General features: G+C 48.4%; 1 protein-coding gene across 2 annotated transcripts in view; it reads right to left on the reverse strand.

The window, feature by feature from the left end:
- SAMD4A (sterile alpha motif domain containing 4A) overlaps positions 1-15,169 on the reverse strand; it is a 237,871-nt gene that overhangs the window by 18,438 nt on the left and 204,264 nt on the right. For both annotated transcript variants that reach the window (XM_011999697.1, XM_011999698.1), the window contains 3 exons: positions 14,041-14,374; positions 10,263-10,348; positions 4,583-4,701 (listed from right to left, as the gene is read on the reverse strand). In XM_011999697.1, coding sequence (XP_011855087.1) covers positions 4,583-4,701; positions 10,263-10,348; positions 14,041-14,374 — 539 coding nt within the window. The remainder of the gene's footprint in view (positions 1-4,582; positions 4,702-10,262; positions 10,349-14,040; positions 14,375-15,169) is intronic.

Consider the following 15,169-nt stretch of genomic DNA (forward strand, 5'->3'; position numbering starts at 1 on the left):
TTTTTGGAGGCAGGGTCTCACTCTGTCACCCAGGCTGGAGTGCAGCAGTGAGATCTTGGCTCACTGCAGCCTTGACTTCCTGGGCTCAAGTGATCCTCCTATCTCAGCCTCTGGAGTAGCTGGAACTACAGGCATGTGCCACCATGCCCAGATAACTTAAATTTTTTTTTTTTTTTGTAGAGATGAAGTCTCACTACGTTGCCAGACTTTTCAGGCTCAAGCGATCCTCCCAACTCAGCCTCTTGAGTAGCTGGGACTACAGATTTTTATATTTTTGTTGGAGACAGGGTCTACCATGTTGCCCAGGTTGGTCTGGAACTCCTGAGCTCAAATGATCCTCCTGCCTTGGCCTCTGAAAGTGCTGGGATTACAGACATGAGCCTACCGCGTCCCGCCTCTGCTCATACTTTGACAGTTGTAAGGCCTACAGGGGGCTCTGTGCCAGCGAACAACTATAATTAAAACAGCAGCTAACATCTGAGAGGCTATATCACATGTAACTTCCTGGGACTTGGACCTTATTTTTCGATCCTTGCAACAACCCTATGAAGTAGGTGCTCTCTCCTTTGTAGCTGGAGAAGTAAAACTGTGTGTAATCCTTGTGCACAGGCCACACAGCCAGCAGGGGGCAGCACTGGCACGCAGGCCCAGCAGGTTCACCAGCACTCTGCCTTCTTCCGCCTCCCCGCCGCATCTTCTCCAACCCATCCTGCTGCAGATGAGGACACAGGTCTTGAACACTCACATGCTCTCGAGAGGCCACATAGGAAGAAAACAGCAGAGCCAGGGTCAGAACTGGGTCTGACTCCTGTCCCAGTGCTCCCTTCTTTAATCCTATCATTGTTTCTCCTCAGCCTGTGTGGCAGACTTGGAGAAGCCTGTGAGGCCCACCAGGATGTAAGCTCCATGTCTGTCCTCATCCATCCTGCATGTCCGGTGCCTGAATCAGTTTCTGCACAGGGAATGCAGTTAAATGAAGGAACCAATGAGTCTCTGCCATCATGATGCATCCTCGAATGGGAGAGCCGATGCCACCTGTGGGGCGAGGGATATAAGGTCGGAGATGATGTTTGCGAATGTTCTGGACCTAGGACACAAACTGCCTTCACTCCACAGGCCCTCCCTGCAGAGTGGGCCGCATAAAGGCCAGGGCAGGTCCATGCTTCTCCTGGGTCTGCGCAGGGAGGCTGCCAGAGACCCTAGCATCACATGCAGATGCCGGCACTCCCGTTGGGTTGGTTGACCTCAGCACTGAAGAATGCATCCTCTCCGACACGCCTCGGGTCTGGGAGGTTACACAGCAGCCGGCAGGGTTTCAGGAACCAGCACATTCTTTCCAAGAAGAGTCAGCTTTAGTCATTCACGGATGAAGTCGAAATGCATTACCTCCAGCGGCCGCAAGATGGAAGAGATCTACTTTTCCAGCGACACAGGGGAGGTTTGTACCAGGCCTATGGGGAGACTCCGGGAAGCTGGGCTGACGTAGTTTAACCAGTTGAGGGTGATAGGGGCTTGCGAACAGTCATTTCCTGAGAAGCAGAGCTGTGCCTGTGTGTAGGGGGAGGGGCATCTGAGCCAGCAGTGCAGATCTCAGAAAATAAGTTTCTCTTCTCCCCAGAATTCCTAAATTTCCTAGGGGGAGAAGGGGCAGGGGGCAGAATTCTGGGCTTGTGCCTTTCTACTTCCAGGCTTTGGTGGCCATGGAAAGAGTTCTAGATTCTGGTCAGAAGTTCATCTAAAGGTGGTGAGGAGGACACTCACGGGTTCTTGGTATCTTTATCTTGGCCTTTCTTCCTTCTTTCTCCTATTTTCCCTTTTAAAAATTTCGTTTTTATTTTTACTAAGGCTTAAGACTTTTTGGTTTGAAAGAAGAACTCAGGGCCAGGAGGGGTAGAAGAAATTTCACATGATGAGAGACCTCCTTTGGTGGAAGGACAATCTGACTATGTGAGGTAGACACAAGGGCCGAGTGTTTTTTTTGTTTGTTTGTTTTTAACGATGAAAACTAGTCCTTTGAGTTCTGAAGTCGGAACTTTGGCCACCTGGTAGATGATTCAGTATTCTGCTATGATCTTTCCTTATTTAGTGTGGATAGCATTTTCTCACTTTCCTTTTTGGATGGATTTTTAAAAAGTTATTTCATATGCAAAATACAGAGTCAATGAGTGATGCTAAAATGATATGTGCTTCCAGAAAGGCAAGACTGTATTCTTAAGCAATATAATCTGGGCAGAGGACTCTGTTATGGGATACTTAGTCACTGGAGAAAGGAGGGATCCAGGGACTCTTAGGACTCGGCTGTATAGGGGAGGGGAGTAAAGCGAGAGAGTAGGACCCATCGTGTCCTACTCTCACGCTTTACTAGATTGGCTAGGCCATCTTTCTCCTGATGGTAGGACCCTTCGAGGGTTGTTACAAAGCCAGCTTTGCAGAGGGTTGCCACTGCTGGCAATCAGAGTGAATGCTTGGATTACTTAAGATTGCTAGGTTTAATGAAATCATCGATGCTTTCTGGGGAGAGAACAAAGTGACAAAAGCAAGTTTTCCTTTCTCATTCTCTTGCCTTACATTTCTAAATCTGATTTCATTACATTGAAATGTTGAAATGCATGAAAAGTCTTTGAGAAAGTAACATTAATAAGAATCAATTAATTTGGGATTTATGATAATCCAAGCAGGGGCTGGGTTGCAGTAAACTTTGTATTATTGGAGAAAGAGGTCTTCAAAGCAAATTAATAGCACAAAAAGATCCCAGAGGTAATACTTGTGAGTATAAAACATCTTCCAGCATTTTGAATTGAATTCCAATTCCAATTGAATATCCACAAGCGATTCATTCTTATCTAATCAATAAAAAGATGTCCATTAGGACTCCAACCTGGCAAACCTTGGGTTAGTTAGCCCAATCCAAGTGTTACTAACACCCTGGAGAGGTCAAGGTTCATGCCCCCTGCTCCACCTCCAAAAGGCTCTCAGATGTGGACCAATGACAACACAGGGCTGACAGAGGCCAGGGTGGGACTTTTGGAGGAGCAGCAAAGAGCTTAAAAGCCCCATCTTCATCTCCAACCTCCAAATGCCTTCTTCCTCTTGGAACTTGTCTCCCAAGGGCCTGGTGTTGCAAGAGGAGTCTGGAACCTTTTCACCTGGGAAAAGTATTGCTGCTCTTAGAGAAAAACGACTTGGGATGGGGGTAGGCCCCAGGGCAGGAGGCCAAGGAAGCAGACCTTGCCTTTCATCTGGGCCATTGGGAATCCTCAGGGCAGAGATAGTCTAGTCCAAGAGCTTGGGGCCAGGGAACTGGTCCTGAAGTGTCGCTTTGCCTGAACCATCTTTTCCACTCATCAGCCTGAGACCATGAGAGTTGTCTGGCTTCCACAGGGTTAACAGCATGGAGCTGGAGCTGGTGCCCGCCTGCCTGGTTCAAATCCCCGATGCTGCTGCCTACGAACTTGTCTGTAAACTGGGGTCAACAACAGCAGCTCTACCTCACATGGTTGTCACAAGGATTAAATGTATTAATATTCTTAAAGTGCTTGGATACCACTTGGCATATGTAAGTGCTAAATAAATGTTTGTTTAATAAATAAGCGTTATATATGCTGGAATGTGATCACACTTCAATTTTAAAATTAATCTTTCATGAAGTCTTTTCACAAACTCCAACTGGTCTCATCTCCCTTAAATACAAAACAGTGATGTTTTAAGGCACACTTATGCAAATAAATGCCCCAAATTTTAACACCACGGGCAAAGAGCTTCTATACATGCACCAAGAAATGAAACAAATTCAGAACCTTTCAGGTGCAAGGGAAGACATTATCTGCTCGTGTTTTAAAAGTGTAAAATAGAATGTTAATTTTTCAGGATGTTTACATTCTCATTCCCTTATGTCCCCAAAATTCCCTATCATTGTTTAAGGCTTAACCTTTCCTCTACCCTTAATTTCTCCCACAAATTGTCACTGTAGTTCATCTTTAATATGCATTTGGATTCCTCAATTTAAAACTATATTAAGGTAATGGGTTCTAAAGTACAACCAGGCTTATTTTTATCTGCGTGCAAGAAGCTGAAGTACTATGAAAAAAATCAAGAATTGTACTGCTCCACTGTGAGACCGCAGACCAAAATAGACTAGCCCTGGGCTCTTCACCCTGCCACCAACTATAATTAGCTTGTCTACAGCTAGAAGGGGGAAAAAAATTACCACTTAAGGTGCTGATAGAACAACCCATTTTTATCCTTTCAGATCCCCCTTTTGTCGGTAAGCCATCCTGTGTTTTGCCTGCATTTGTTAAATCATACCCACTCTCCCCTCTGATACCCAGCCGGACTATTACCATCATTTTGACAATGCAAACGGAGTTACAAAAGCTCACATTCAGCTCTTCCCCTGGGAGTGCTCGCTCTCACAGCCTTTTCCCAGCCCCACCTGTTTAAGTAACGCAATTTGGAACTCGCCACAGGGCATCTTCATGAACAAGGAATGGTGCCCTGCCATATTCCTGCCGTAGGAACTGAGGTAGGCAAGAAGGTGCCAGGGGAACCACTGTGCATTACAAAGAATGAAATCCCAACATACTTTCTTTGCTGTCGATATCCTGATATGTCTAGAAGGGTTTTCCGAGGGAAAGACCGAAAGAGCTTCTGCACCTGCTGTTTCCATGACAACAATCTTTTTTTCTGTGTCTCTGTAAATGCCTGCAAAAACAAACAGGACTTTTAAATGGGTGACACAGCCTGGCATTAGAGGGAGAAACATGCAATTAATAGGGGAAAACATTGGAGTCTCTGCAGTTGCCTTTTCTTCACCTGTTTCTAACCTGGTCCAAACAGTAGTCAGTTTAATTTGGGAGCTGCCTACTTTGAAAATTTAAATTATCTGACATTGGAGGTGCTTGGTAAGGTACATGCATCAAACTGTTGATAACCCTTATTTTTGGTTATATTTCTGGGAGATCCATACCCACACTCCCTCTCCCTCCTGACTCTACTCCGGACTCTATTAACCAAGAATGAATTGCAAAATTGATTGGTGAATACTCTGGGTTTTGCAGGCCCCCCTGCATGTTCATAATCAATGAAAATTCTCAACCACTCCAAAAATCAATCTGCTTGATGGTGTGTGGCCACCCTAGAGTGGTCTCCAGGGTGTCAGAGAATGGACTCTATTCTCTGTGTTTCAGGACTTTGTTGAGAAATCTCCAGTTAATGGGTCTCTTGCCTTACAAAAATCCCAGTGTGCCAGTCCTGACTTAAACCTTCCCTAAAGTTTATGTAGGTCTGATACCTTCAGAACTCTTTTCTAGTAAAACTGGTGTGTGTGTTTTGCCTACTGCCCTGTAACAAACTCTTATCTATGTTATAGTTCCTTTTGCGTTTAGCCTTTGTACTTGCCACAGACTAGGAAAGGACTTTACGTGGGTTAGGGGTCTCCAAGGCAGGAACTCTCAGATTCACGATATATTAGAATTAGCCAAGGGACAGTCAAAATTCAGATACATAGGCTCCCTTCCACAGGCCCAGAGCCTGATTTAGTAGATCTGAAGGGGTGTCTAGAGAGTTTGTGTTTGTAGCAAGTGCCCTGGTAATGCTGCTGCAGGTAAAGCATGAACATGGGGTGTTCTAGGTGGTGAGGACACCACGTCACATATGAATCCCCTGCCAAGTGCCTAGAACTGTAACTTAGAACACGTGCTGTTGGAAATCCATGTGATTTGATTGATTCGCAGTAACAAGGATGGAGAGAAGATTCCGAAGTAGTTTTGTCAATAAGGCATGAATTCCTTTAAGTAGTCATAAAATATTACTCAGTAACAGACTAAATGACTAGTTCCCATAAAGGAAACAGATTCCTTAAATGGAGAAAAAGAAATGACAGCTTAATTGTCCCCCAGTGATGCTTAATCTTTAAGGACCTAAATACCAGGAGAGCTCTGTGGACAAAAGCAGAAGAATGTTAATCATGTGGCAGAAACGTCATTGAGGACTTACAAACCCCTTCTTCCTGGGTGACCTTAGCCAGATGCCACTAAGAATACGCATCAAGGCAGGCTAGGAGGCGAGGGCGTGGCTCTCCTCCACAGTCCTGCCCATTGGTTGGTGATGCTCCCTCTGCGTGTCCTGCTACACATGAGGACCTCTGAAACCGGGCGAAAGGCGAGCGTTTCTGCTGGACTCACACCGAGAGGGGATCATTTCTGCTTTTGACTGGCTTATTCAGCCACATGTTGTGTGAGGATACGTGGGCATGCTGGTCAGGGTGACCTGGGGAGGAGAGTTGTGGGCCAGAGGAAGGCTGTGGATGCAGACGGGCAGGGCTCGAATCCCTGCACGCCTTTATGCACGCCCCTCTACCCAAGACTCAGTGCCTCCTAGAAACTGAGGATAACCTCTCTCTCAAAAGGATGTTGTGAGAATGAAATAACACATGAAAAACACTTAGAATACCTGGAATGTGCCTCACTCTTAATGATTCAATAGATGCCACTCACAGGTGTCACACTGGGGTTTGGTTTTGGACTGCACAGACCGGCCGTTTGGTGGTGGTAGACAGCTGTTCATCACATTAGACATTCAATATGACCTTGCACTCCAACAACAGCACACAGCAGATGACTTCACGGTCTCTAAACTATGATACTGAGCTGATCTGGAGCCAGCCTGAAGGACAACTGGCCTGAGTTTCCAAGTGACAAAGGAGTAAAGGGCTCATTTCATGGATGCGCTTCCTAAGACACCATTATAGACATGACATCTTCCCTGGTGGGAAACAGCACCCGAGAAGGTGGGAATGTTGGTGCCTCCACGGGGAGGGCAGCTCATTCCCTGAGCACCTCAGTGGGCGGTGGGGTTCCTTTCCTTCAGAGCTGCAGATGGGAGCCAGCCCCTTAGCAGTGCTGAATGAGAGTGGGGGCGGTTCTCAGTTGGGGCTGTGGTGCTTGGTCGTGGCTAGCTCCAGGCATTTCTGAACACTGGTTCCTGACCTACAGAGGAGTGCTCAGTTACAGGCAATCGGCATTGGCTATGATGCCCAATATCTCACTGCAGCCCCAGGCTGGGCTGGGGAGCAGCTTCCTGAGGGGCCTGGAGGGGAAGGGAAGGCTTCATGCCCAACAACTGCCCAGGCACCCCTAGTCGCCACTCCAGAGTTCTGGCCCTCTCAGGCCTAGACCAATGCATCTGTCTGGAGGAAGATGGCTATGGTATCCCAGTGTACGTGGCTGGATGAAAAGGCTCATAAAGAGGCAAGAGCCATTCTTCCCAGAGCCACCTCAAGACACAGTGAAGTGCCCAGAAGCCTGGGATTATCACTCAGGAGTCAAAGTGACTGGTCTCAGACATAAAATTCAGAACTTCCCTCTCCTTCCTTTCATGACTCTGGGGACTCGGTCCCTCCATCCTGGGGAGGAAGGGAGGTGTCCTGGCCCAGTTAATACCTTCCCTGCTCCAAGCCAGCTAAGGAACAGCATGTCCGGGCTATGAAAGGGCGTCCTGTCTCTCTGCGCCCGGGTGAACCTTCTTCCAGGATGGAGGCTGTGCGCCTCCACGGGGCCTCACAGGCAGGGCGTGTTCTGCCCACACAGAATAACCAGAGGCTATGGAAAATTATTCAGATGCTTTTCCTCTCTCTCAAACTAAAATCATAAAAAGCCCTGAACAACATTTTCCCTTCCAAAGCGGCACGCAGGCCCCTCCATCCTGACTTGAACTTAGCAAGCAGACACCTCACCAGCAGCTTCCCGCCTGGGGCCCCCAGCCGTGAGAGGCCCCTCTGGGCAATCAGAGGAGATCACTTGGGGCTGCGCGGAGGTAAAGGGGAAAAAACAAAACCAGAGCCAGGATACCCAGGGAGGACACGCAGGACGGCGGGAAAGCGAGAAGCGTCAGGCCAAAGTTTCAGGGCTGGCGAGGGACAGTTAGGAAGCCTGTGGATTGTTGGGCACGGGCAGCTGGAGGACTCATTATTTCTGTCTCAGGGGCTCAGCTGTCTTGAGGCAAGGTGGGCAGTACCTTGTCCTCCAATATCAATGCTGAGAGCGGGCGTGGGAGAGGAAGCAGAGTTACGGTTCGCTTTTATCAGAGGCTGAAATCCTCCCCATGCTGTCTGCCCCAACCCACCCACAAATGTCCTACTTCCCAACAAAACACGGAGCCCTGCAGACATCGCTCTCTTCTGCCTCCTTACGAACCGAGTCTCTAGCACCAGGACTCTCGCTTGCCTTCCAGGTTTGAGTGTGGAGAGGATTCCTCCATGGAAATGCCCTGTTCTGGCTCCAGGTTTGGTGCCCACTGCTGCTCCGGTGAATGCAGGGATGACCTTATCAGAGGCCTTCTCATCATGGCTGTGATGGCCTGTTTCTTTCTGTCTCACCCCTTCTCTCACTACTGTAATCTGCCTAGTTCGGGACAGGGACTAGGTGCTCAGTAAGTATCTATGGAATGAATGAGTTATAACATTCTTCACTGTGTTCTTGCCTTCTCTTCCTTCGTTGCTTTTTCCTGGCCAAAACAAGTCCAGTGTCAGGACTGGAAATAGAAAAGGATTACTCAAGCTTGTGGGGAGAAGGCCTTGTCCCTGAAACAAAGTCACAGATAAGCCTTCAATACAGGCTTTTGACAGTGCCTGGGTGCTCTAGGGAAACCATTAAAGAGGGAAAAAAACATTTTTATTTTCAGTGAAAAGTCTAGTACTTTGGTATAGTCGAACATTTCAGAGGATGGCATGTCTGAGCCCCCAACCTAGGCGGCTGGTCACCGTCGTCACACTGACAGCTTTGGCCAGAGCCGCTTGGGCACGTAAGAATCCATATGGCCAAGAGGAGAAACTGCAAAAATGAGGGTCTGGGGAAGTGGGGAAGGGGGAGCTGGGATGGAATCCCAGAGGACAACTGTACCCTTGTATGTGAAGTGTGGGTAGCAGATGAGGGCCCTGAGAACTGAGTGAGACCTTCAATAGCCCAGGACCCATGCGGCAGCTGGGAGGGTGAGAATGTGAGAGGGAGGTGGAGAAGGGGCCTGGCTGCTGTGCTGGGCATCTCCCTTCACCGGAGCCCACTGGACTCCTGGAGTACTGGCTGCCAATGCAGCAAAGGTGAGGAGGCCTGGGGCCTTTATTATCTTTTTTTTTTTTTTTTCCCTCCCAGACAAGTCTCACTCTGTTGCTCTCGCTGGAATGCAGTAAAAGGATCATAGCTCACTGTAGTCTTGGCCACCTGGGCTCAAACCATCCATCTTCCCACATTGGCTTCCCGAGTAGCTGGGATTACAGGTGTGCACCACCACACCTGGCTAATTTTTTTTTTTTTTTTTTGCAGTGACAGGGTCTTGATATATTGTCTAGGCTGGTCTCAAGCTCCTGGCCTCAAGTGATCTTCCCACCTTGGCCTCCCAAAGTGTGGGGATTACGGGCGTGAGCCACCGCCCCAGCTCCTTTACCATCTTATTCTCACATTGAAATCCTACAAAAAGACTTTGCCACCGTAGGTTTATCTGGTCCCAAGTTTTCTCTAGTCTAGGCCTTGCCTCTGTAGCTCTTTGTGGGGAGGGCGGGGTGCCCAAGGAGCCACTGGAATTTTAGGTCTGAGGTGCAACTCCCTCTCCCTACATGCCCCTCAGGGACAGCCACCAGTGCAGATGGCTGCCTAGCCCCGTCATGCCCAAGTGTCTGTCTCACTCTGTATATGAAGACTATGCCTGAGAGTCCAGTTGGCACACCTGCAGCCCGCCTCAGGCCTCCTCCAAAAGGATATATAGCAAATATGATTCCTATAACAATCGCAAGCCCACACACACACACACACACACACACACACACACACACACACACACACACTCTCATTATTTCTTTTATGGGCTTTCTCTCTCCCTTCCTCTCTCCAGTTCCCTGAACTAAAAGCCAAGAGTTCAACACAAGATTTTTAAAAGACTTGAAAACGCCCAGGGCTGAGCAGCAGGGCTCGTGTGTTATCCTGCGAGGCTTGGCCACCCGGGGCTGCTTCCCCAGCCAGAAGTCGTCTCAGGCGTTCGCTGCACATCAGAGCGCTCGGTCTGGGCAAATCTTTGGACACCAAAGTAATGTTCAAGCTGTGTTTGGGTTTGAGGCTGTCATAGCCTAGTTCTGCCCAACCTATTATTAATAACTGTCCACCACTCAAAAACAAGTTGTTGGAGACTAAAATGATCACATCACAGAAACTCTGAGAACCTTTTCTAAGCAATAAAAACAAAAAATTGGTTTTGTAAAACCTGTCACTACTCACCTCATGAATTAGACACTTGTCTATGAGCTGTAAATAGGAACTTATATTTTCCTCATCGGGTCTGGAGACCAAGAGCTGTGTGCACACTGTAATTAAAAAGAAAAGATGAATTAGAAAAATGCACCCCTTTCTAATCTCTGGGACCTGACTCTCATTTCCCTTCAGGACCAACACTCTGAGAGGTATGTGTGTCTGCAGCTTTATGTAAGGCTCACAAAAAAGGCCAAGAGGCTCCTCATTCCACAGAAGTCAAAGGCTCAGACACCGTGGGAGCCCTTGCCTTGAGAAGCCCCTTGGGTTAATTCCAGTTGTGCCATTCTATGTGAAGCCTTCTGCAATAAGACACTTCGTGAGAGGAAGAACACAGCAGTGAATAGTGGCGTCCTGAGCTCCGTCTTTGAAAGTGGCTCTGTGTGAGGGGCTTCAAAAGCATCCAAGATCCTGACACTGTCAGAGAGAGCAGCCTCCGTGATTTTATGAATGAGCGTGCACCCTTCGCCAGGTGCAGAGGCAGTGGCGTTTGTGTTTGGAGGAACGAGCTGGCACCTCCTGGAGACGGGGAGGTGTGTGGGTGTGCACATGTGCAGGAGGCCTGCTACTCACTCCTCGGAGGGTTGCTTTCTCAGAGTGATATGCACATTTATGCACACATAGGCGCAGGCTCACCTACACACTCAAGTCAGTGCTAATGAGGATGGAGCAGAGTTAGTCTGCGGGTAGAGTACACACACGCACTGGCTTTCTCACCGCTACGTTACTGTGGCCCATTCTGGTCTCATCATAGAGGTGACGATTCCCCAACTTTCTTAGTCGTGTTTACAGGGCCAGGGTGGAGATGGGTGGACAAAAGGAGTCAACCAGAGAGTAAAAAATGCCTGACACTCAAGAAGGCCAAGCTTCAAACCTGGCATCATACTTCATTCCTCCCTGTCCCTAACCCTGCATGGCCGTTCGGTCACACAATTCCATTTATTTCTTGCCTTTGCACGTAGACTTTCAGTATAACAATGTTTGTCATAACAAAACCTTGGAAACCACCTCACTGCCTATTCATTGGGTCTTTGTTAAATACATTATGGTTTATGCATATAGAGGAATAGTATGCCACCTTTAAAAAAACTTTGAGATGGTGCTATTTGTATTGATAGAAATATTGTAAGTATATATACTTTTAAAATGTTATTCTTTTTTTTTGTTTGTTTTTGAGAGACAGGGTCTCACTATGTTGCCCAGGCTGATCTTGAACTCCTGGGCTCAAGTGATTCACTTCAGCCTCCCAAAGTGCTGGGATTACAGGCATGAGCCACCGTGCCCGGCTATCGTATTTTTAAAAAACCCATCAGCCTGTAGAAAAGAATGTAAAATAAGGTCTGCGTGTGTATAAAAGTGAATATTCACGTGCTTATGTATGATGATGAAGTTTCTGAAAGGATATCCCAAAACTTAATAGTGACGATCCCTGGGAATGAGGATGGCAGGGTTTGGGGTGGGGGCAGGGTGGTTTCCACTTTCCACCGTTTTGTTCATTGGAATTGTGTACGCTGAGTGTGAATTGGGGTTACCGTTTCCTTTAAAGTAGTTAAAATACAAAGAAGCAGTGCCATAGCAGTGTGGGTCTCTTAAGAAGTAGGGCAACGTACCGCGTGTTCAGTAGCTGCTCCACTTGGGCTTGGCGGAGCTGTGTCTTCACCCATGGGGAAATCTGTTCTAATCCAACACAGCTAAGGGGTGGGTGGGGGAGAGTGAGGGCCCACCCTGGCCATCAAGCTCCAAGGGAAGCTGTGAGTCATCTCTTCCACCAGATTACTATGAATTTAAGTCTTTTTTTAGGACATGCCTTAAGGTGGGTGGTGGAAGGGTGGGAGTTGCTCTTACTGCAAACTGGGTTTTTTAAAATGGTCTGAAATATTGGACAATAACAGAGAAAAAATTGTTTTCCCCTTCCAAAGGAAAAGTGCTGGCATTACCACATGTTAGAAAATAATCAAGATGTCTTGTAAGACACCAGATCAAGCATAAATTATTCTAATGGTGGATATTTTCGAGGATATGGAAATAAGGGTCTGCCCCAGAAAAGGCAGAGGGTAGCCCAGGTAGAAAGGGGAACTCTTACCCAAAGGACCACGCTGTGGATTCTACCCTCCCCGACAGGCGTGCATGTATGCTTGGATGGTCTGTGGGAAGGCCTAACTTTAGATACTGGTGTCATCGCTCAAGTTTTGCACCACCTACTTATGAGGCATCTACTGTAAGCACTGTGCTACAAGCAGGGTATTGAGTAGCTATTAAAAGTGGTCTGATTGTGCTGCAGACTAATGAAGATACAGTCAAGCAAACAGGCAATTACAGTCTAATGTGAACTGGGCTAAGACAAGGAAAGTAAAGGGGGATGTGGGGCAGGTGAGAGGGGGTACCTCACCCAGCCCAGTGGATCAGCAGGCTTCCTGGAGCATGTAAGGACTTGGCTAAAACCTGGAGAAGGAAGCTTGACCCAGGTGAAGGGAATGGGGTGAGGAAAAGAGTGTTACAGGCAAGGCTGTCCCATGTGGATGTGCAGGCTGTGCACTACACAAGTGCATGCCAAGGTGAGTGCTAGCAGTGCCGTGTCCACCCAGACAGGGCACCATCTTGTAATTCACATGAAGGATGAAGGCTTTGTATAAACTAGTAGGGACCTAGGTTCTACGCAGAGGGGAGATATGTACAAAGGCTCAGAAGCCAAGAAAATATGCAAACTTTTGAGAACTCAAAGATATAAAGTCTGAAAGATATAAAGTCTATATCTTTGAGAACTCAAAGACATAGAACTCAAAGATATAAAGAGTATAGAATGGAAGTGGTAAGGGCTGTGGAGGTAACAAGGAGACACCAGATGACATGTGACTCTTTAGGTTTGGATTTTGTCACCTAAGAGCAGAGAGAACCATCACATGAAACTCTACCTTGTTCTATCTTGAGCTGATAAGAAGGCACAGTGCTAACTATGTGCATGATGGAGAGACTGCAGGGTTCAAATTCCAGCCCTGCCATCAGCTGTGTAAGCTCAGGTGGGCTAATTAGCCTGTGTGTCTCAGTTTCCTCCTCTGTAAAATGGGATAACTTGGGGATTAAGTAAGCTCTATAGGTAAAGCATGTGTCTGCTACAGAGGAAAAGTTAAATAAATGCAAGCTATTCGTACTAGAGCATTTCGCACGGCAGGCCAGCCGTGAAGAGAGAATATAAACACAGACACGGGAGAATGAGAACAAAACAGTTCCATGCTGGGAATTCTCCAAACCCTGGCCACATCTGAGAACACTTTCAGTGGTGAGGAGAGGCCACTGCTAAGGCTGGCATCTTTCTGCACAGGGAGATCTTTGGGCTCTGGCTAAAGGCATCTGTGCCCTTTCAGTTTGTCACTCATTTTCTGCCACTTTTGCTTGGGGGAGAGGGTGAGATGCTGAGTGAATGGTTTGTTCCCGAAATCATCTTTTTCGGAGTCCTTCCCACTTTCCTTCCGCAAGGGTCCACTGGCCCAATGAGCACTGTCATAAAAGGGCTGGCATCCCCCGGTCTGAGGGATTTGGGAGAGAAAGGAGCCGGGATTAAGGAGTAGGTGTCCGGGGGTCACAAAAGGCTTAACCTCTCTGAGCTGCATATTCCCTATCTGTAAGATGGAGCTAATGATGTCTACTTGGACAGGGAATTTATCCAGCACCCAGGGGAAGCCCCCAGGAGCCTGTCGCTCCGGTTAGTGGGATCCGAGAAGAAAAAAGAAATGGGCACATCGGGCTCTACCTTTCCCCATGACGCGTGTGAACTGCCCGGGGAGGTCCCCCTCCGGCAGGGGGGCGACGGCCAGCTCCCCATCGCAGCTGCTCAGCTGGTGCGGCTGGAGCCCCCCACTGGCCCCGGCCGAGGGGGTGGCCGTGGCGCCAGTGGCTGTGGCCCCATCTTTGCAGTCGGGGCTCTGGCTCTCGGGGCCCATCAGTGAGGGCTGGCGCGGGGCCTGGGGCTCCCGGGGGCGAGCCTCGGGCGTGGTGCTGGGGGAGCCGTAGGCCTTGATGGGAGTCAGGATCATCTGGTGTAGTTCCTGGAGCGGGACGCGCAGGCTGCCCCCCTCGATGATGTCCTGGACGAGGAGAGCAGGAAGACCTCCGTTAGGCTCAGGAATAAGGGTCGTCCACCCCTGTACCTGTCCTCCCCTGCCCTGAGTTCGGGATTCATGGCTGCTGGTACCCTCATCAGGATGTTTTTGGGAAAAGGGACCACTTTCGTTTCATCATTCTAATATTGGCCCAGGTGGAAAATTGGAAAATACAGACAGGTGTAGTGAGGAAAATACACACCATCAGACAATCCCACTATCTAGAGATGACCACTAAAACAGTTTGGTGCATTTCCTTTTCTGCCTCCCTCGGTGCATTTCTGTAAAATGTGGTTATACATTTTATAGCCACACGCTTTGGAAGCTGTACAACAAAGTTGGGTGACATGATGGCTTTGTGTCCTGTGTATGCTTTGTTCTGGATGAAATAGCCCGTTCACACCTTCACTCAGTCCATGGCACAAGCAGCACAGGGTAGCGATTAAGAGCAGAGACTCTGGGTCAGAGGCTAGGGTTTGGATTCTTGCACTCCCATGTGACCCTGGGCAAATGGCTTAACCACTTTGTGCCTCAGTTTCCCTGTGTACAAAATGAGCATATCGTAGCTGCCTCATTGTCTTTAGGGTTCCCCAGGGAGTTGACATCCAGCCACGAGATAACTATACCACACCAGGGGCTGTGGTATGGGCCGGGGCTGCTGTGAGGGGAAGCTCCTGGAGAGGGTGACACTGGTGCAAGGACCCAAATGAGCATGGGCATGAGGATCCTGGGGAGAAACGCTCCAGGTGGAGGGCACAGCAAGGGCAAAGGCTCTGAGCG

This window comes from Mandrillus leucophaeus, unplaced genomic scaffold, assembly GCF_000951045.1.
Source record: "Mandrillus leucophaeus isolate KB7577 unplaced genomic scaffold, Mleu.le_1.0 Scaffold60, whole genome shotgun sequence".
NCBI classification, from domain to species: domain Eukaryota; kingdom Metazoa; phylum Chordata; class Mammalia; order Primates; family Cercopithecidae; genus Mandrillus; species Mandrillus leucophaeus.